At 39.1% G+C, this 22,112-nt stretch overlaps 1 protein-coding gene across 2 annotated transcripts in view; it reads right to left on the reverse strand.

The window, feature by feature from the left end:
* The window catches only part of SPAG6 (sperm associated antigen 6), a 75,538-nt gene extending 59,063 nt beyond the window's left edge, over positions 1-16,475 (reverse strand). Inside the window, exons 1-2 of one of the 2 annotated variants that reach the window (XM_036843228.1) lie at positions 16,328-16,434; positions 16,153-16,248 (exon numbers count right to left, since the gene is read on the reverse strand). In XM_036843228.1, the coding sequence (XP_036699123.1) occupies positions 16,153-16,248; positions 16,328-16,352 (121 nt within the window). In that variant the 5' untranslated portion in view covers positions 16,353-16,434. Of the gene's footprint in view, positions 1-16,152; positions 16,249-16,327 lie in introns of both variants that reach the window. The other variant, XM_036843227.1, reaches the window with a different exon arrangement.
* Between the last annotated feature and the right edge of the window lie 5,637 nt (positions 16,476-22,112).

A 22,112-nucleotide genomic window follows, 5' to 3' on the forward strand; every position in this document is an offset into this window, starting at 1 on the left:
ATATATCACAACAAAAAGTTTAATGCACAGAATAAGGTATTAGAATGACTACCAAACATTAACATGGGTTCCTTCTAGAAAGTTGAATCTAAAACAATTTGTTGATCTCTTCTTTGTAGTTGCTTTATTACTCAATTTAAGTTTTTTAACAGTGGTAAAATATACATAACATAAAAATTACCATTTTGGGGTGTACAATTCAGAGGCATTAAATACATTTACAATGGTGTGCAATCATCACCACTAGCTATGAACCATTAGACTGCTTTCCACAGAGGCTACCTCATTTTACACTCCCACCGTCAAAGTACAAGTGTTTAAATTTCTCCCCATCCTCACCAACGCTTGTTATTTTTTTTTAGAATAACCATCCTAATAGATTTGAAGTGGTATGTCCTTGTGGTTTGATTTTTATTTCCCTATCACTAGTGATGGCGAATGTGCTTATTGGTCATTTTGTACATCTTCTTTGTTGAACTGTCCATTTAAGTCCTTTGCCCATTTTTTATTTGGGTTGGTTTTTTTGTTTTTGTTCTTGAGTATAACTTGATATTTTTTATAATGAATATGCACCATTTTAAATAAAACAAGTCAATACTCTAAAAAAGGAAAGCTAAATTTGTTAACATATATTTAAAGTTTCATAATAAATACATTAATGAGGATGCTCAGAATGGTTTTAAGAGAATCACAAATATGTTTCATGTTATTTTTCCCTGATGATTCGGGTATTTCCTTTTCTCCTCACTTGATATAATTATGTGAAGGCAGTGGCTTATTGTCTTTTGAAATATAAATGGAAAATCAATCCATACTGGGTTATTCAACCTAGAATTTTGAATTAGACTGCAAGAACTCTGAACTTTTATGTTATGAATTTGAAGAATTAATTTATCTGTCTGAGTTTATAATATTTCTTATTATATTATTATTTATTATTAGTTACTATATTTAGCTAACACACCACAAGTCTCCCAATGTTGGATATTTTCAGTTTGCTGTTTTAGCAATAAGATATTTTACCCCCAAAGATGTATTTCACTTGTCCATATACTCAAAGGAATTTTCTGCTTTGTATATTTTCTCCTCCCTTTTTCTACTGCATCTGGCCCAGGAAAAATAAGGTCAATAAAATGACACACAATTCCTTTCCTTCTACTCCAGTATTCAAAATCAAAGTTAGACTTCTATGCAGATGCTTCTGCTCTATCATATTCCTTTGTTCAGAGAGTAAGAATTTTGAAAAATTTTAAATCTCTGAATCTATAAAAGTAAAAGCTAAAGTTTCCGTTTAAAATATCTGTTTAAATAAGGTCATTCTGGGGCTTCCCTGGCGGTCCAGTGGTTAAGACTTTGCCTTCCAATGCAGGGGGTGCGGGTTTGATCTCTGGTCGGGGAGCTAAGATGCCACGTGCCTCGCAGCCAAAAAACCAAAACAAAACATAAGCAATATTGTAACAAATTCAATAAAGACTTTAAAAATGGTCCACATCAGCAACTAAGCCTGTGCGCCACAACTACTAGCCCTCGTGCCACAACTACTGAAGCCCGTGCGCCTAGAGCCCGTGCTCTGCAACAAGAGAAGCCACCGCAATGAGAAGCCCGCACACCACAACGAAGAGGAGCCCCTGCTCACTGCAACTAGAGAAAGCCCACACCCAGCAACGAAGACCCAATGCAGCCAAAAATAAATAAATAAATACATACATTTATTTAAAAAAATAAATAAACAAAATAAAAATGGTTCACATCAAAAAAAATCTTTAAAAAAAAAAAAATAAGGTCATTCTCACTAGAGAAAATATTGCCCCAAATTTCTAGTCCTTGAATTGCCTCTTAGTGCTTCATAGTCCTCAATCCCCAGGGACATGTTTTTATCTCTTACATAGGCTAAGCATACTTTGTTATTCTAATTGCAGGTTTGTCCTAGATATACAGATAATGATGCAAAAGGAACTGAGGAAGGAAGGAAGGAAGGAAAGGAGGGAGGGAGGGAAGGAGGGAACGAGAAGCATATATAACATAAAAAGAAAATTTTCCTTACTTGTCTGCCATTAGGAATTCATGGTGATTGATCCTTGGTGAGTGAATGCATGAAAATGTAGAGTCCATAAGTTACAACAGTCTGAATTACCGCTACAATATCTGATAGACAAGGTCTCTAGTGAGCAGCTAATGACTCATTAGGGTCTCCACTGAAGGAGCCAACACGTACTAGCTAATATTGGGTGGGCCAAAAAGTTCGTTTGGGTTTTTCCATAACATCTTACAGAAAAACCCAAACAAACTTTTTGGCCAACCCAATATTATATCTAATAGTAAAAATTATTCCTGTATTATACTCTAATATCTATAAAACAATTCTGTTTTCTCTATACAAATTGATTAAATGGTGTGAAAATGTTTCTGAAATTTAACCTACAGGCTAAATCTTTACAATCTTCCCCACCCCCAACTTTATAGCTTTGAGTTTCTTTTCTGTATTTCTTGTTCCAGTGCCATACTGGAGACACTGCTTCTAATACTTACATTGTAATCCAGTTTTGCAAAAAACAAAAATAAAAACAACCTCGCTAATCCTACCCACCATCATTCATTCAAAAAATAGATCAAGGTTTACCGAATGGCAAGAAATAGGACCTCATACATGAGTAAAGGCAGTTCATGCTCTCAAAAAACTAATAATCTAGTGGAAGAGATTATAGAATAGCCTCAAAATAATCACAACTCTTTCCCTTAATTCCTTTTAATACAACATAGGCCTAATCACTTTAATTTTGCATGCCAATTGCATATGTAAGTCAGGAAAAAAAGGTCAAACATTTCTAAAGACAAAAAAAAAACCTCATTCTCATATTACATGTGTATAATTTATATAGATATTACTTCAATCTGAGGTGTTTTATAAAGATATTTAACATCTCAACTTTGTTCCATTAAAAACAATTCTTTAGGGGCTTCCCTGGTGGCGCAGTGGTTGAGAGTCTGCCTGCCAATGCGGGGGACACGGGTTCGAGCCCTGGTCTGGGAGGATCCCACATGCCGCGGAGCGACTGGGCCCGTGCAGCCGCAATTGCTGAGCCTGCGCGTCTGGAGAGGCCACGATGATGAGGGGCCCCGCGCACCGCGATGAAGAGTGGCCCCCGCTTGCCGCGGCTGGAGAGGGCCCTCGTGCAGAAACGAAGACCCAACACAGCCATAAATAAATAAAATAGTGTTTAAAAAAACAAAAAAAAACCAATTCTTTCGGTTCATTTAAGTCATAGTAAAGATTTCTGGTTGCCCTGGTTACTTTGTTGTTTTGTTTTGTTTTGTTTTAATTGTGGTAAAATATACATAGCATTAAATTGATCACTTTAACCATTTAAAGTGTACAATTCAGTGGCATTAAGTACAGTCATAATGTTGTGCAACCATCACTACTGTCATTTCCAGAACTTATTCATCATTCCTAACAGACACTCTATACCAATTAAACAATAACTCCCCATTTCCCCCTACCCCCAGCCTGTGATAGTTTCTATTCCGTTTTCTATCTCTATTATTTTGCCTATTTTAGATACTTCATATAAGTGGAATCATACAACATTTATTCTTTTTCATCTGGCTTCTTTCACTTAGCATAATGTTTTTAAGGGTCATCTGTATTGCAGCATGTATCAAAATTTCATTCCTTTTTGAGACTGAATAATATTCCATTGTATATATATACATTTTGTTTGTCTATTCATGTGTTGATGGACATTTGGGTTGTTTCCACCTTTAGGTTATTGTGAATAATGCTGCTGTGAACAGTGGTGTACACATACCCATTTGAGTCCCTGCTTTCAATTCTTTTGAGTATATACCTGGGAGTGGAATTGCTGGACTAAATGATAATTCTATGCTTAACTTTTTGAGGAACCACCAAACTGTTTCCACAGTGATGGCACCCTTTTACATTCCCACCAGCAAATTACAAGAGTTCCAATTTCCCCACATCCTCACCAATATTTTGTTGTTGTTTATAACAGCCATCCTGATGGGTGTGAAGGGGTATCTCACTATGGTTCGATTTGCATTTTCCAATGACTAGTGATATTGAGCTACTTTTCATGTGTTTATTGTCTATTTGTTTATCTTCTTTGAAGAAATATAATTGATTTAAATCTTCTGCACATCTTTGAAGTGGATATTTTGTTGGTGGTGGTTATAGTTCTTTATATATTCTAAATATTAAGCTCTTATCAAATATATGCTTTGCAAACATTTTCTCCCATTCTGTGAGCTGTCTTTTCACTCTCTTGATAGTGTACTTTGAGGCCCCTCCTTGTTTTTTTAGACTTAAAATGAATATTTTTTACTTTCTAATTTTATTCAAAATTATCACAAACATAAAATATGTTAAAGACTTGTTATAAATTTTACAAAGCTTTAAAATTTTAAACTCAAACAATATGTTTTATTTTAATCTAAAACTACTTTCCATGTATCCATTTACTATGAAACTGCTACTACAGTTCATTCAAGTTTTGGAAGAAGTGATTTCTGCATACAGTTAACCAATACTCAGCAAAGGATTCACCCTTAACTATCAACATTACTCAGGCATTCTGTTGGGGCCCAATTAAAATATGAAAGAAACTTCGTGCTTTAGAAATAGAAGGAATCTTGCCCTACTTGGTACATGACTGCCTATGCTGAGAGACAACAGACTGAGGCGGTTAATAGCATGTATCTGGAGGGAGATTGTTTGGGTTCAAATCTGGGCTCTGCCACTTCCGGGCTGTGGGGCCTCAGCGAGCTTACTTAACCACTCTGTGTCTCAGTTTCCTCATTTGTAAAATGGTGACAAATTCTAGGACCACCTTATAAAGCTGTTGTGAGAATTAAAATGAGCTAAAATTTCTAAAGTGCTAGGAAGATTAGCTAGGACAAAATAAACACCAGTTGGATGCTTGATAAATAAAAGTGCTCTAAAGGAATCAATTCCCTATGTTGACCATATTTTTCATCAACATTTTATTATTATTAACATAGATGACTCATTAATCAATCAGTACCTTACACTGTAATGGAGAAATATTTAAGGTCGCACGGCCCCACAAATTGAGCCTTTTCTACGATGTATTTTAGAATTACTATGGAATGAATAGCTCATTCACCATTCATTTAAGAAATATTAAGAATCTACAAGGTGTTAAAACACAATTGTCCCTGACCTCAAGGAACTCATAAAGGGGTCATGAGAGATAAACAACACTTTATGATGTGTGCAACTACAGGAGTAGAGGATGCTTTTCAAAAACACAGCAGAGCATCTAACCCAGGCTTTGAGGGACAGAGGGAAGGTGCAAAGGCTAACTGACATCTAAATTGAGATCTGAAGGCTCTCAGGCAGATTGTCTGCTGAAAAAATTGAAGGCGTAGGGATTGGAGAGAACTCCAACCGGAAGAAACTGTATAAATGAAGCCCAGAACCAAAAAGAGTTTGATTTGATGACAAAACTGAGAATACAGTTTGACTCTAGTACAAGAGAGAAGAGAGGAGAGAGGAGTTGGAGAAAGAAGGCTGAGATTAACAGAGACAAAATTCCTGAAGGGTCCAATGAACTGTTTTAAGTATTCTAAATTTAATCTGAGCATTAATGTCAGTGCAGTGACAGATCAGATTTGCACTCTGTAAAGAAGGACCACTCTGATTACACTGGGGAGAAAGGATGAAAAGAGAGAAGACCACTTAGGAAGCTATTATAGGAACCTAGGCCAGATGTGAAGATAGCCTGGAGTATAGTAATGGCAAAAGGGAAAGAGAAAAGTGAAAGGTCTAAGGAGATATTTAAAAGACAAACTGATTATTGTGAAGAAGACGGAGGAATCACCGATACTTCCCAGTTTCTGGCTTGGACAAGGGATGCATGATTGTTGCAGACTGTTGAAGAAGCCATGATAAATCTATACTGGTCTGAAACGTAAAGTGGGAGGGGTGACGCGGCAAGGGGTAAAGCTGGAGAGGTTGGTTGGGGCCAGATAAATTTAGCTATAGGTTAAATGAAGATTTCTGTGATGTTGTTCTAAGAGAAATGGGAAGCTATGGGGAGCTTTACTGTTTGCACTACTCATTCTCAGGGGAGTAAATAAACGAAAATGAAGACTCTGAATAATTCCCGGGCCCACCATGTATGGCTGGGCAGGCTGCATACTGCACAAATCCAGGGGATGCCATTCACATAGATCATGATATAAATGGCACTCCCGAAGTTGTGCAAAGCACAGTAGCCATCCTTGATATTTACGGGGTTCTCTATTTTATGTGAATATTTATCTTACCTCCTCAGTATAATAATGAACATCTCTAGAGCAGTGCTTATGTTTTACACTTTTCTTCTGTTTCTCAAATTACCTAGCACAGTTCTGAACGCACATCTAACTCTTATTGAAACACTTTGTGGTCTTGACTCTAGAGACCACTATCCACTTGGATTTTTACTATTACAAGCACTACCTACTCTCCTATCACAGAGTAATTCCAATTACACTCATCAGCTTTACTCTGATTTTAGTTTTTTTATTTCTATAACAAGTTATTACATTTACATGTCTATATGTTTACTGAAGCAAGTTTTATGACACTGATGAGTTTTAAAGCATGTTCTCGTTTTCCTTCACTGGTCATTTTTCACTTGAAAATATTTGTGTTCCTCCCTTGCTTTTCTTTAGAGAAGAATTTTCAGGCCTTGATTTGATTTCTTTCATCCTCTATGATTATATACCTCTGGCCACTATTCCTTCATTTGATTAAGAATTAGTAAATTTTGGTATCACATATCTATTTGTCTTGCTTTCTGTGAAACACTTTTTCACTGCCATAACTATAAAGTCAATTATGATTTTAGGTGTTATATCCCTTACAACACACAAAGAGCCTTATAATTTATTTAAATGGTCAGAATGAATCACAAAATGTATGTATAGTCTTTTTTACATAAAATTCAATTGTAATCATAAATGATTCAAGAAACTCTTATGATCAAGAGTAATATATTTTCTCCTTTTAAATTTATTCTCATTAACTGTAGTATCCTCTGAATTTTGTTTGGTGATTCACTGTCAATTCAGTCATTTGTGAGTGAAGGACTACCACACCTGACATGTCACTGTTGAGTGGGGAGGGGTGAGAGGAAGATGAGACAGAGATCACTGACCCTCTCACTGGCAGCCAGCAACTCTTCTAAGAGGGCAAGGAAGCACAGTATGTATTCACTTATTTAACATATACTTCTAGAGCATCACCAGGCACTCCTCTAAAAAAATCTACAAATATTAACCCATTAATCCTCATTACAATCCTACTAGGTAGATGCTATTTATAGCTTGGGAGTCTATGCCCTCCTATTTCTCCAATGTCAGTCAGCCCATTTACCAATGAAAACTGGCCTCTGTGCTAGGTTTAGAACGCATACCATCTGTTGAATTCACATGATTCTGCCATTAACGTTACTGTGTCTCTTCCATGATTACTGTATTAAACCTAAATTCCATTGATTTGTCCAGTGCAACTGTGACTCTTGACTAGGTCACTGCCACCACCGTCTATATGTGAGATTTATACTGAGTGAGTATGTAGAGCATAAAAGTTATGGCAAGTTCAATTTACATGACACTTCAGATAAAAATGATTAGAACTTACGTGTTTATAGTTACGTGAAGAAATATAAAATGGGCTTTTAACATAGTTTTCAAATGAACATGTAAGTTCCACATATCCAAGCCTTTATTTTCATTTCAGATCTCTCTCCTGAGCCCCAGAGCCCTATCTATCCAAACTGCTTACCAGAGTCACTGGCACATAGATCTCCCAGACACACTTCAACCTCAGCACTGTTACAGAGTGAAATCTCCATTTCCCTGTGCTGTTTGTATCCCTTCTCCATTAATGAAGAGTGCTAATTTGCCTAAGTAACCAGAAGCCTTGGCGTCATTTTGTTTGTTTCTTTGTTTCTTTCTAAAAGTCATTTTATTGTGAAAGCATGAAGGACTGCCTTTCATCAGGCAACAAGTTTGCCATTCCAAAGCTGTTTCAACATTTATTGAGTGCCTATGTTGTACTGGACCCTCTGCCAGTTGGAGGGCTGTAACAATTTTTAAAAACAATTTTATTGAACTATACTTAATTTATAATGTCGTGTTAGTTTCTAGTATACAGCAAAGTGATTCAGATATGTGTATGTGTGTGTGTGTGTGTGTGTGTGTGTGTGTGTGTATCCCTGTGCTATACAGTAGGACCTTGTTGTTTATCTATTTTATATATAGTAGTTTGTATCTGTTAATCCCAAACTCCTAATTTATCCCTCCTCCACCCTCTTTCCTCTTTGGTAACCATAAATTTGTTTTCTATGTCTGTGAGTCTGTTTCTGTTTTGTAGTTTGGTAAATGAGTTCATTTGTATCATATTTTAGATTCCACATATAAGTGGTATCATATGGTATTTGTCTTTCTGTCTGGCTTACTTCACTTAGTATGATAACCTCCAGGTCCATCCATGTTGCTGCAAATGGCATTATTTCATTCTTTTTTTATGCCTGAGTAATATTCCATTGTATATATATACCACATCTTCTTTATCCATTCATCTGTCTATGGACATTTAGGTTGCTTCTATGTGTTGGCTATTGTGAATAATGCTGCTATGAACACTAGGGTACATGTATCTTTTCGAATTAGAGTTTTCCTTGGAGTCATTTTGAACTCCTCTCTCCCCTCACCTGCCCCTGCCAGCCCCCTTCTACTAAGTCACAAGTCTGGCACATCTCTTATCCAGCATGACTGCTATAGCAAAACTGGATACCTGGTCTTCCCGATCCTGTTTCAATCCCCTCCAATCTATTCTCCACACTACTGTGAAAATCATCTCCCTAAAACACAAATGAATCCCTCCATCCCTCTAGTTAAAACTTTTCAATGGCTTTCTATCAATTTTAGGATAAATCCAAACTTCAGATGAGGTCCTTCATAATTAGGGCTGTTTTCCTCTCCAGCCACTGACTTGCCTCTCTCTTGTCCTATTAACCCAAGAAGTTCCAGCCATACCTAAACATCTGCCTTTTCTATCAAGTACCATCTTTTCTCTTGCCTATTTGCCTTTACACATAATGTTCCCTCTACCCAAATGCAGTTCTCCTCTCCCATTTCTTCGTCTAGCTAACTCCTAAGAAATTCAGCACAGATAACACCTCCTCCTAAAAGCCTCCCATGACCAGCACCCCTCATTCCTAAAACTTGGTTAGGTTACCCTTCATATGTGTTCCATATGTCTATATATCAGACACTTATCAAAAAGTATGTATTTATATATCTCTCCATTAGCAAATAAGCTCCTTAAGGGCAGAGTCTATGCCTGCTATTTTTGCATGATCAGCATCTAAGCATGCATCTGGCACTTGGACACTCAGTAAACGTTTGTTGAATGATGAACGAACAAACTCTGAAAATTAATGTGCAATTTTCTCTTTTTAGGTAAATTTTAGTTAAAATAACAAAATGGATAACATGTGTTCATAGTTCTTTTTTTAGGTACACGAGGTCAGGTACATAAGTGTCATCATCATAAATTCATAAAGCTTTAAGGAACTCAAATGGGTCATTTAAACTATCCCCTCACCTAAAACCACCCCACATACATATAATTCTATTTTAATTTAAAGTCTTCTAGAGAGCTGCAAATTTTAAATTAGTTCTGTCTTCTTCTGTCAATGTGTTTTCTCTTTTACAATATATACCTATTACACCCATCTTCCTGGAGAAGATTGGAATGTTTAGGAATGGGGTCAGTATAGAGAATAAAGAGGACAGTTCTAAAAGGACTGTCTGCTCCAAGAGGTTTCATGGGTAATATTTGAAGAAGAAACTTTTGAAAGGCAATCAGTTCAAAAATCTATCTTCAGATGAAATTCTTTGCTTTAATCATACTCTACCTAGTTTATTTTTGAGATAGTTTACTCTAAAAGATATGGATACAAAGATAATAATTAAGAGCCATGGAGTGGAGACGGGGGCTGGTTATTTTTTAAATCAGAAATATAGTGATAGTTGCTACAGCTGAACTCTGAACATAGCACTGAGTTTTGTGGCAGCAAAAGTAGAACGAGAACCACTTTGTGAAATAAAAGGAAGCAGGAACAAATTTTTTTTTCCTGAAATCATACCTAGGCCTGGCTTGAAACATAATAGTTAATAAAAGATTGGTTGAATAAAAGAGTATATCTTTGTATTAAAAAATTTAACAGCAAAATGGACATCTTCAATGATAGGTTTTTAAAGTTATGGGAAAGTCTAAGTATCTATTTTTAAATAAGCCCTCAAAAAAAAAAAAAAAAAAGAGGGACTTTTAGAATTATTAGACTAATTCTACGAAGACATTTTTATACAAAACTAATGTAATCTAGTTTACTTACATAATATAATAGTGATTCTAACTTGACACAGAGATACAACTTAGAATATATGGAAAAGTGGAGAGAGATCATTTCCTTTGGAGACACATGCACACATACACAAGCACAAATATCATTTGTTTTCACCTAGATTTTTTAACAGAACTTGAATAAACAATAAATTTAAAATTGAGCCACCCTTATAATAGAAAACTGGGGTGTATGGCAAAACCAATACTTCACTTTGAAAATTAGGGAAGTCTGACTTGTGTTCAAATGGGCCATTCCACCCACTACAAGACAAGGCCAATTTGTTTTCTCAAGGTATGGCCCTGGATTTCTCCTAGGGCCAGTAAATCTACTCAGTAGAAATCCCAAAGTTCTGCCCCCAGTGAACATGGAAGAAAAGCCCTTCACACCAAGTGTGATTAAATAAAGAACAAAGGGAAGTGTTGTGTATGCATTCACATCAACCAACCAACAAATATCAAGGGCCTCCCTCTTCACTGTACTCTACCTCAAATGTTCTCAAAAGACCCAGGAGAGCAGGCAGGCAATCACAGGGCAGCTGGCCTCCCTGGGCCCTGACGAAGTCTCCTGGGCACTCTTCCTGATAACAGGAGGTCTCAGTCCAACAACTCTCTCAAGTACTCTATTGGTTCTCAACTTCCAGTGGATTACACACTTTCCCCAGGTGATTTTAAAGAGCTTCTGGTTTGATAAGACTTTCCTTAGAAGCCAGAGGAAACCAAAAAGTCTTCTAGAGCTCTGAGGCCAGTTTAAGCCCTAAATACAACTTCCACTCCCTCAAACCTCCAGGTATTTACCAATTAAAGTTAGTTCTCTGCATCTGGGCCTCCACTCAAGATCCCATAATGGTCCTCAACGAGACCTCAAAAGCAGTTATGCACAATTACTGGACAGTCATTGGTACCCAAAGGCCTAAATAGATGACTTGTTTTAACAGTTAACACTGAGGCTTATCTGGAACTCCTAGAACATCTAGGAATAGTTTCCTGATACCTCTGAGGTAACACAGAAAGAGCACAAGGTCAGACAGCAATTAAGAAAAAGGTCCTAGTCCCAGTTTGGCCACTAACTCACTTTGTGATGAGGGCAATTATCCAATCTTCTTTGGGCTTTAACCACAGTGAAGAAGATACCTACTCTACTTACCTGAGCTGTTATAAGAATCTAATCTTCTAAGAGATGTGAAAACACTTAGAAAAATAATTACTCCTTCCTTCATTCTATTTAAACATGTTGAACATCTGCTCTATGCTAAGCATTATGCTAGGCATGAAATTTACATCTGGTAGAGAAAGCAGAAACTAAACCATTACAGTTGTGATAAGGACTATGAAAGAGAAATATTAGAAGCAGGGAAAGATAAATCAATAAACTCAACCCGCTGGGAGGGCTCAAGGAAGGTTTCCCTGAGGAATCAACATCTAAGCAGAGCCATAAAGAATGAGTAGGAATTAATCAGGCAAAGAAGTGTAGGAAAAGGTTCTAGTAGTCAGAGGAGCAAAGGTCTTGAAAAAACATTCAACAAATGTAAAGTCCTTTTAGGAAACACTTAAATAACTTTTCAAAAACATTTAATCTGTGACATTAAAATGTAACCCCACAATCTGCCATTTCAAAAACCCACTCTTACAGGTTTATCTACAGCTTGGATTTTTCTTTTTAGTCATCAAACTTTTCCTAAGAAAACAGTGAGATCCCAGCCCTGGTTGCGTTATTTTCTACTTATGTACCAATGCTTAGATAACAAAACAGATAAATGTCCATGTAGAAACAACGATTTGGGACACAGAATAAAATTCTGAAAAATCATGTTTTTAGGATATATTGGTAGGTGCATAAAAATTCAGAATTTTTATAGTTCCCTGGAACATTTTCCACTTAAGTATATGAAAAAAAAAAAGAAAGAAAAAAAAAAAGCCCTCTATCCCTACCCTATCCTTAAAAAAAAAAAGTCAGTGCTTTGAGTTAATTATCGTACATTCAGAACTATAAGACTCCTTTTATATTGGCAAATACATCAAATTTAAAGGGCATAATTCGTTAAGTTTTCTGAAGTTGCTTTATTAATTATCTTTTCAGTTCTAATATCCTTTGGAACAACAGTTTTTGTAGGAGAATCATGGTATTGTACATGTACCTCCCAGGATGTGTTTTAAATACATTATAAATGTTTACAACAGGCTTTTCCTTCTCATAGCAAATTGAAGTTCTAGATCATTAATATGAAGATTTTCCCCCTGCCCAAGACACATGCAATTTAAAATCATTTTATGTCAACATATATTACTTATTTTCTTGAATTATGAACCAAATAAATTGCCTCAATTTGCAAATTAGCTTCATACAGGTGCATATTTAAAGAGATAGGCAAACTTTTCTATTCCTACTCTTCTGAAAATGTGCATAACTATGATTTGCCATGTTTACTGTTTGGCTATATATAGGTTACAAGCAAAATATTACAAAGTATTATTTTAAACTTTACCCCCACTTTTCTTATATAAATAGCTGCTTCAGAAGAAGTTTATTTCGTGCAGCTAAGCAGTTTAAAAATCATGTTCTTCGGGCTTTTACTGGCTTATTTTAAAAGACCTTCTAAACAACCAAAGAGTGCCCTGGTACTCCAATATACCACAAAACACCTTTCTTATATTTTATAATTAAACAACCACCACCAATTGCTGAAATTCCACAATTGGTACAACGATGTATTATCACTACCATTGAAGTCATGTGTTATTATTCAAAGAGGGGAAGTATCCAAATTCATTGTTAAATAGCTGCAAGATGTAATGGCCCAAACATACAGGGTTTGAGGGAGCATAAAGAGATTTTATAACAGACATTAAACTTTTTAATCTTTTCATGTATGTCCTTTTGATTTAGAAGGAACAAAATCTCAATGAGAAAAAAAAAACTCTAGGTTATAGACACATTGTACACAGTTCTTTCTAGTAACAATTTTGATTGGAACTCAAACTTATTTTTGTACAAATACTCTGAAGAAGATATCTTGCAACACTGTTTTATAATTACTTTGGACATATTTAATAGAGCAGATTCTCTCATTAGCACATCAAAAACACAATGAGAAAGATCAGAGATTTTAAATGAAATAAAACTTCATTGATAACTTTTACCTTTAAGATTCCTTTCACACTGAATGAATTTAAAAATTCTAAACCAGTGAACTACTGATTTATCATGATACCTATATGGAAACTTTTTTTCACATTATTTTGGATCCATGATACATATTTATTTAAACAGTTTATTAGGGGAGACAAGTGGGAAAATAAAACAAAACCCTCCCAGGTATGCAGACAGTATGTCAAAGTCAGGAATAAAATGCACTGGTATCTTATGCTACCAAAATGAAGTCACTTGACTGAAAAAAAAAAAAAAAAGCTTGATCAAAATATATACTTTATGTACAAATATTGTGGCTCATTCAAAAGCATTTTTAAATCCATGGTGATGTTTTAAAAATAAATCATTTAAATGGTTAAGTTGACTATTAAGAGAAGTCTTCATAACAAAGCTTACAGGGTTTTTTAAAATTAAAAGAATAAATATATTAGAATACTCATCTGTCCCTATTTAAAGTTATTAAAGGGGTGCTTAAGTTGAATTTAGATAACGTGAAATACACTAAAATAAGTTCCTCAGGGGAAAGAAAAATCTTACCATTCCATCAAGATATTAGTCAAGTGCAGATAACTTCAAAACATTAAGTTATATTCCTTTTGTATTCCATTCCTTCATAAGCCAGACCATAAGTGGAAATAGGTGGCTATTTAAGAATGCCATATCTAAGTCACTTATACTTTGGTGATGACTTAGCCTGTTTGGATTGATTAAATTCCACAATATATTCTACACTGTATACTTATGGGAAGAGATAATCTGTCACTATTACGCTAAAACATGATATTCTGTATCTTAAGAGTTATCTGTACATCCATATTTCAGTATCAAATTTATAAAAGAATGTCAATCATTTTCCCTTTTTAAGAAATCATGTTTTAGTTTAGCTGTATACATACTGTCCAGAAAATTAAATATTTGTAAATAGCAAGTGTCCATTCACGAAGGCCACTGAGTAGGACTGAAAGGGAAAAAAAATCCAAAAATAAGCCCATTCAAAAAATGTAATATGCTCTAATGAAGTTAACATGGTCAGTACATATGAAACACTGTGTGTCCAGCACTGTTCTGGGCACTTTGAGGAGTATACGTGCATGCACACAAGCACACACACACGTGCAGAAGAAAGAAGACGAATTCACATGAAACAACTGTAGAGGAAAAGACTATCAACTCTGAAATTTTCAAAATGGAGAACAGATTAGTGGTTGCCCAGGGTTAGGAACAAGAGGGAGGTAGGTGTGGCTATAAAAAGGCATCACAAGGGATCCTTGTGGTGATGAAAGTAGTATCTTGACAACAGTGGTGATGGACACACACGGTATAAAATTGTATAGAACTAAACACACACATACACTTAAAGTACAAGGAAAACTGAAAAAAAAACTGATGGATTTTTATCAATGTCAGTATTCTGGTTGTGATATACTACAGTTTTGAGGTACATTAGCTCTCTATATTATTTCTTACCACAGCATGTAAATCTACAATTATCTCAAAATTAAGTTTTTAAAAATGATTACAAAATACACTTTCTCTATTCTAAATACATCCGCCTCCCAAAATAAAAACACGCAATAATAAACACCAGAATCCCTCCCAGTGACAAAAGAAATTGCCAGCTAGGTGCAGTAGTAATTCCCCTCAAAGAAACCCAGAGTAAACATTATGTCTAAACATTCTTGCCCTGAAAATATGTTCTGAATTTTCTTCAAATCCGTGTTAATTTAATGAGTTTTAAAGATCATATCCCATAAATTGAAGATTTCTCATGACATAGCAGCAATAAAATTCTACCTTCAGATGGTGGTGGAATCATCCTTAATCAGAGACAGAGACAGAGTGGGGGGGGGTGTACCACCATTTTCTTCTCTGTTTATGTTAAAAGATAAGAAGCAAATCACACACACAGGCACACACTCTTCCTCTCCCTGTAGAGTCTACATGAGTTCGGATCGAGACGTGTAATAAGAGCACCATAAGGATTTCTCAAAGCTAGGTCTCTGCCTACTTGGAACCTCTCGGAAAATATTCAAGCATATCTTTGCTCTTTCGCTAATGCAAGACAAGAAATAACGGGTCAACTGCTCTGGAATTCCTTTGGTGTGAGAAAGTCAAGTCGAAGGTGATCAAAGGCAGGGCATCCGGATAAAATGGGTCTGATTAGGGTAGACTCAGACAACCTGACATGTGCTTGGTTGCGATAAAGATGGAAATAGGGACGTCGGGTCCCTCTCACACCAATCTGGAAACGTGACCCGCTGAAGAGACCGAACGCTTCTACAGCCTCCGCGGTGGGTTGGAGGAATTTAGGGACGCTGTCCTCCCGTCCCCATCCTGCCGCTCCCCAACAGCTCAGCCGGCTGGGGAGCGAGGCGACGGGGACCCGGGGCGAGGCAATGCCAGGGGACACTGGGCGACGAGGGGCCGGGGATACGGGGTGAGGGGCGAGGCAGGGCCAAGGACCCAAGGAGACTAGGAATGGAGATGCGGGGCGAAGCCGGGGCAGCAAGGGACGCGGGGTCGGGGCGCGGGGCGACGCGAGTGCGAGGTGAGGGCTCACCCGCGTTTTGCAGCGTCTCGATGTTCTGCGGTCTGGTCGCCAGCTCCGCCACCATCTGCACGAATTGGGTCCGGGCTTTCTGGTACTGCTCGAACACTGCGGGGAGAGACACGCTGGAGCGCGCTGCCCGCGGCCCCCGGGCCCCGCCGCCCCCCGTCGGGGCGCCCGGACCTACCTTGCAGCACCTGCCTCTGACTCATGGCGCCCTCGCCACCAGCTCGGCGGCGCCCGGCTCGTCCGCGCCCGGCCTGCGAGTCCGCGGAGGGGTCGACCGTGGCGACCGCTCGGACTCCGACGGGAGCCAGGTCTCTCTGTGTACCCGCGTCTCCCGGGCAACCGACCGGAACCGGAACGCGGCCCTCTCGCGGCAACGGCGGTCCCGGGCGTGACGTCAGGGCGCGGTGCTCGGGCGCCCCGTGCGCGGTCGGCGTCCACCAGGGAGCTCAGCCTGCGCGACTCCTCCGACGTGCGGAGCTCGCCCGGCGGCCGGGGGAGCCGTGCGCCGTCGAGGGTCACACCCTGTGGGCACAGGCGTCCGCCAGGAGGTCAGGGAGTTTCACAGACCGAACCCGGAGGGAGCCCCATGCGCCCAGGAACCCGGTCCAAGTGCGGCGAGACAAGCAAAGTGCTGCGATGGAGTCGCCTGGGCTTCGACGGTCGAGAAAAATCTCACATAGGACACTGTGTAATCTGATAAATACATTACTGTCAGTACAACCTTAAAGTCAAATGTTTTCCCCTTTAGTCCAGCTTTTATATACCCGGCATTTCAGGTTTCAGGATTCCTGGAGAGTCAAGACAACTATGTTCATACACTTAATTATACTGTATTGAAAACATTTAATAAGCACTCCTAGAGATTCAGTGAGAAAAGCAGACGAGGAGACAATATGATAAACGTCCTGTCTTCCTTGACTTTCTCCAAATTACTACCAGCTTTGCTGTTTCCTAACTTTCATGTGATTTTTAAACATGTTGTCTTTGTCTTTTAAATTTAGGCTTCATTCTGTTGCTGAAGGACATTTCCAAAAGAAACTGAGAGAATCTTTACCTGGAAAGTCTTGATTGAAATTATCTTAACCAGACTTCCCTTGCTGACATAACTTTAATTCTTTACCCGGTTTCTTTTGACAAAAGTTAGGTAGTCTATTACTGGTTTCTAGTTTGTCCGAAAACTGTATACCAAATGTTTCAGTGACAGGTGTCAACTTTAAATGTTCCTCCATCAGAAACTACAATTTCGCCAGATGTCAAGTGAGCAGATAGTCACAGCTGCTGCTGAGTAGTGCCAAGACAGGAAACCTCTTGATATCTCTTCTTTAATACAAGGGAGCATGCAAACTTAGCTGGGGTGAGTCCTATATAATAATCTTTCAAATCTCACTCTGACTTGAGCTCTCTGATAAAGTCCTGGTATTTTGTGAAGCCCCAAATAGTTGTGGAATGGACTAGCAATCAGAGAGAGGAGTAAGTATGTTAAATACTTACAGCCGGGTCCCTACCACCCCCAGAACAGGTGTATGTCTTTTGCTCCGGAGTTCAGAAGCCAATGATACCCACAGTCCCTTTACTTAACTCTGAGGCATAAAGTTTAACAGTGATCTCCACATTTCCCTAAGGAAACAGGTCCTTTAGAATTAAAGTTTTTGTGTGTACTAATTTAGAGGTTGGGGGGGAGGGAGAAGTTGAATAATTAAAATGGCAAATACACCTTCACTGTAATTTTATTTTCAGTTCCTTGTTGCATTGTGAAAAAAGAAATCCCCTTAAAACTAAAAGGTTCCATATTTGGTTTCAGTCCTTTAACAATTCAAACTCCGAAGTGACTACAGCTGCCATTTTTAGTAATTCTTTTTACTATGTATTTTCTACTTGAAACGTGTTGAGATAAGAGCTCAATAGTGAAAAAAAGGCTAAACCTATAAACATAACAGTCTACTTACGGAACCTTGCAAAGTTTGAAAACTTAAGTTCAAGTGGTATATAAATTATTTTTAACTATAGATTCTGAGTATTTGTCATTAACAGTGTCTGTGGGTTAAACTGTATTGTTCCTGATGAAACACAATATAGAATTCCTACTTTATATCTGAAACTGGACATACTAAAGAAGCTAGATCTTTGCTCTTTATTCTAGCTTTCTTTTTTAAAATCCTTAAAATTAAATGGAGAACTGTAACAGATTAATTGTAAAACATAAATGAATTGTTAGTAATTCAAATATAAGATATGGCAAAACTGAAAGATTACGTTTACTGACAAAGCCAATCTATATTTTCTGACTCACTTTTCAACTTACTAACTATAAAATAAAATACCATTCTGTTTTACAAAGCTAGTTGAATACCCCAAGATGACGTACACACCTCTAACAGTTAAGCAGTGAGAAAGAAAACTATTCAAAGGGATATGTCAATTAAAAAAAAAAAAAAGGAAGAAAAGGTGCTATTTAAGATTACTCTTCTTAAAGTACCAGCTGACTTTAATACAGATATACAGTGTTCTTGACACATTAAACTATACATTTGATTGAGAATGAAACTTATTATCTGAATAACTTGCAAAAATGTTTCCAAGAAAGATTTGTGTGGAAGCCTTTGCCCCCTTTTGTATAAAGCTAATCACATGTAATTTCAAAATCATTTTTGCATTTATCTTTTTATGAAAATGAGACTCAAAAAAGACAACATTATAAAGCCAGTTTAAAAATCCTGTTCTGTTTCTCTTTAAAAATCTGCTCTGGGAATTCAGAAAAACCCATTATCATGGGAATATATTCTGCACATGCCTAAAAGAAATTTTACTAATTTTAACAGACATGTTTTCTTTTCCTTCAGCTTCTAGAAGAATTTTAAAAGTTAAAGCTTTATATGTTTTAAGTAGATATTAATATCCACATTTTAAAACTGCTGTTGAATGAATCAAGTGTATATATATTCCTCTCCCCAGCCAAAAACATTAAATATCAGTGTGTGCCAGACACTACTACTAACAGAATGTGCTTGTCTTCTAGGACATGAAACCTAGTGGAAGATCGACATCTAAAGAAAGTTTAATTCATTAAATAAGCATATACTGCAGCCTGCCCTGTTTTAAGGGCTATTATTGCACTCAGCACTTTAAGTGCCTTGGGAACAAAGAAGAGGGACTTAGGATAACCTAGGGGAAGAGGTGAGAATATCTAAAACATCACTTAACTAATAAAAGGTGTCTTGTTTTTAAGAAAAATTAGCTGACTTTTACCTAGATATGAAATCTCCTTCCCTCCTCCCCCAAAGAATTAAAACATAATGGTAGTATTTAAATATGCATTCATTTGGCAACTGCATGTAATTATGCAAGTCATAAGAATACAATAATCATTTTGCCAACATCAAATCTAAAATTAATAATATTTACATAGTTGAATGAAAAATAAAGGTATTACATACCCCATAACCAAGTTAGTGGACTCAAAATATTACCTATAATGATGAAAGCAAACATGACATCTTAAATGTTGCTCTGCTCCTCTTATGAGTAAAAGCCTCAGGAGTTTACATTTGGGTTTTAGCAGACCAACCGGTTGTGCCATCAAGTTTGTCAGCAGAGCAGAAAAGACTCGGACACTTCCATCCAGAAAGAGAAGATTAACATTTCTATGCTGATGTTGTGTTTGTGTCTTGTTTCCTATTCTTTGCTTTTCAAGCCTTTTAAAGTCAACTTATATTTTAGACTTTAAAGTTTTTACGTTTCTTTGTGTTAAGGCCAATAAAATGTTTAAATGACAGTGATTTTGCTGGCCCCAAAGTTCTAAAGATACACCTGTACATGGCTTCCTTTTCCAGTAATTCAGTGGATGCACAGATTGAACTCATCCTTTCCACTTCCAAAGACTGATACTAAAAGTTGATGATTCTAATGTCTGAAATACAGCATAACATTTTCGAAGGCAATGGGACATGCATAAAGACCAATTTATTGCTGCTTGGTGTGCGTGTGTGTTATGTGAGTATCTTCTTTTTAAAGACTTACGTGTTTTCCTTTAAGACTGTACCCAAACCCCGCACCACCAGATACCCTCTAGGCACCCTGCCATAGAAGTCTGTCAGCCACTCCTTCTCAGCGCTCCCCAGGGCCCCCACCCCTTTAAAATCTTGGCCTTGTTGGACTTCTCTGAGACAAGGTCGGTGCTATTCCTTTCCCACGTTTTTATTACTACAGGATGCAAGACACAAAAGATGGAGGGTGCCACATACGAAAAAAAACCCGGAGCCCACCAAGCGCGCATCTAGGCCAAGACCCAGGAGGACGCGGCTCACGCATCCTCCATGTGCGGGTCCCGCCAGGGCTGCGCTGCGACTCCGCCCGCCGCAAGCGGAAGGTTCTGGGCCGACGCCGCGAAGCTAGACGTAGGCGGGTCTCCGCGCGCGCAATGGGCACGGGGTCCCCGCCTCGACGGCGCTGGCCTCGGGCAGGCAACTGCGTTCAATGTGGACGGGGTGTCGGGGCCCCAGGAAAAGGGAAGAACGCGATGCTCCTCCGATGTCCTCGGCTTTTCCTTCAAGCCAGAGTTTCTCAAACTCCGGCGGGCACCTCCGCAGACTCCGCGTAGTTCTCACCGGGGAGGGGGCGCGGGAATCTGTTGGGGTTGGGGGTCAGGCCGTCGTTCGAATCAGAAACCCGCGAGGCCCCCGCCGTGGGTCGCTGGGCTGGGCCGAAAAGGAGGCGCGGGGGCGGCAGAGCCGGCGGGAGGAAGAGGCGGGGGTGCGCGGCCCGAGGGGTAGAGTGCGGAAGCGTGGCGCAGGCTACGCGCGGGCGGCCCCCCTCTAGCGGGGCCTCCGGGGGCGGCCGCGGGCCTGCGGGTGTGAGCGAGGGGGGAGGTCCCAGCTTCGGCTTGCTCGTAGCCCTGCGGGCCGCCGGCCTGGGGATCAGGAGGGAAGGGGCCGCAGATGCCGCAAGCCGGCGTCTGCTGGGGGCGGGTTGCAAGATGAAGAAGGCCTCTGTCCTTTCGCTTTGCTTCCCCCGGCCAGGCCTCCAGCAAGCACCGCACCGCCGCGCGGGCTCTAGCGGACGGGTCCCGCCCCGAGCCTCCCCGCGGCGCGGCTGACCCGTGGGCCCGGGAATGGTGTGGCCAACTCGCAGGGGCGAGCCCGGAGCGGGCGGAAGCTGGAACCCCGGGAGCAAAGGCCCCGCAGCGTTGCGCAGCCAGAAAAGCTCGCGGCGGCCGCTCCGTTCGGCCCTGCTTCCCCTGACTTGCTTCTCCCGGGACTTAAAAAAAGAGAGCCCCGTTGGCGGGGGAGTGGGATCAGACTCTTGGTCGGAGTGGGGTGGGGGAATCCTACACCACCTTACATCAGCCAGCTCCCTAGACCCCGGCGGCGCAGGCCGGATCCCAAAGGCTGAGTGAGGAGCCCAAAGCTTACTTTAAAAAAAGGAAAGGAAAAAAAAAAGCTGCATGTCACTGCGCATGTGCGAGCCTCGTGTTTTTGGTTTGTTTTTTTTTTTAATTTTTGACGTCATTTCGCTACATCAAATCTCAAGCCAAAACTTCTTGCTCATTGATTACTCTGAAAAATAATTGACTGTATGCTCTGACTCCTAGGAAATACTGCAAAAGTACAGAGAGACGGTGTTCAAGGTTTCTGCTTTCACAAAAATAGCACAGGCTGTCTATCCACCCTGCACGTCGGTTCCCCCCACAGACTATCAGAGCCGAGAGAGCTCCGCTAAAACGTAGGCTAGACTTGGAAGACTCAGTGGCACAGCTTCCCATTTTTTAAGTGGAGATAACTTGCGCTATGATTTGCATCCTCCTTAGTGCAAGTAAGCTATACAACACAACTCCTGCCTTTTTTTTTTTCTTTTGGTATTTCTAAGGAAACGTGAATATTGCTAAAGCTGAACTACTTTACGTCCTACTCCAGTGTTACCTCATATTTATTTTTTAAAGCGAAGAATAAAGGCTTTCATATGGACAA

Source organism: Balaenoptera musculus, chromosome 2 (assembly GCF_009873245.2).
Source record: "Balaenoptera musculus isolate JJ_BM4_2016_0621 chromosome 2, mBalMus1.pri.v3, whole genome shotgun sequence".
NCBI classification, from domain to species: Eukaryota; Metazoa; Chordata; class Mammalia; order Artiodactyla; family Balaenopteridae; genus Balaenoptera; species Balaenoptera musculus.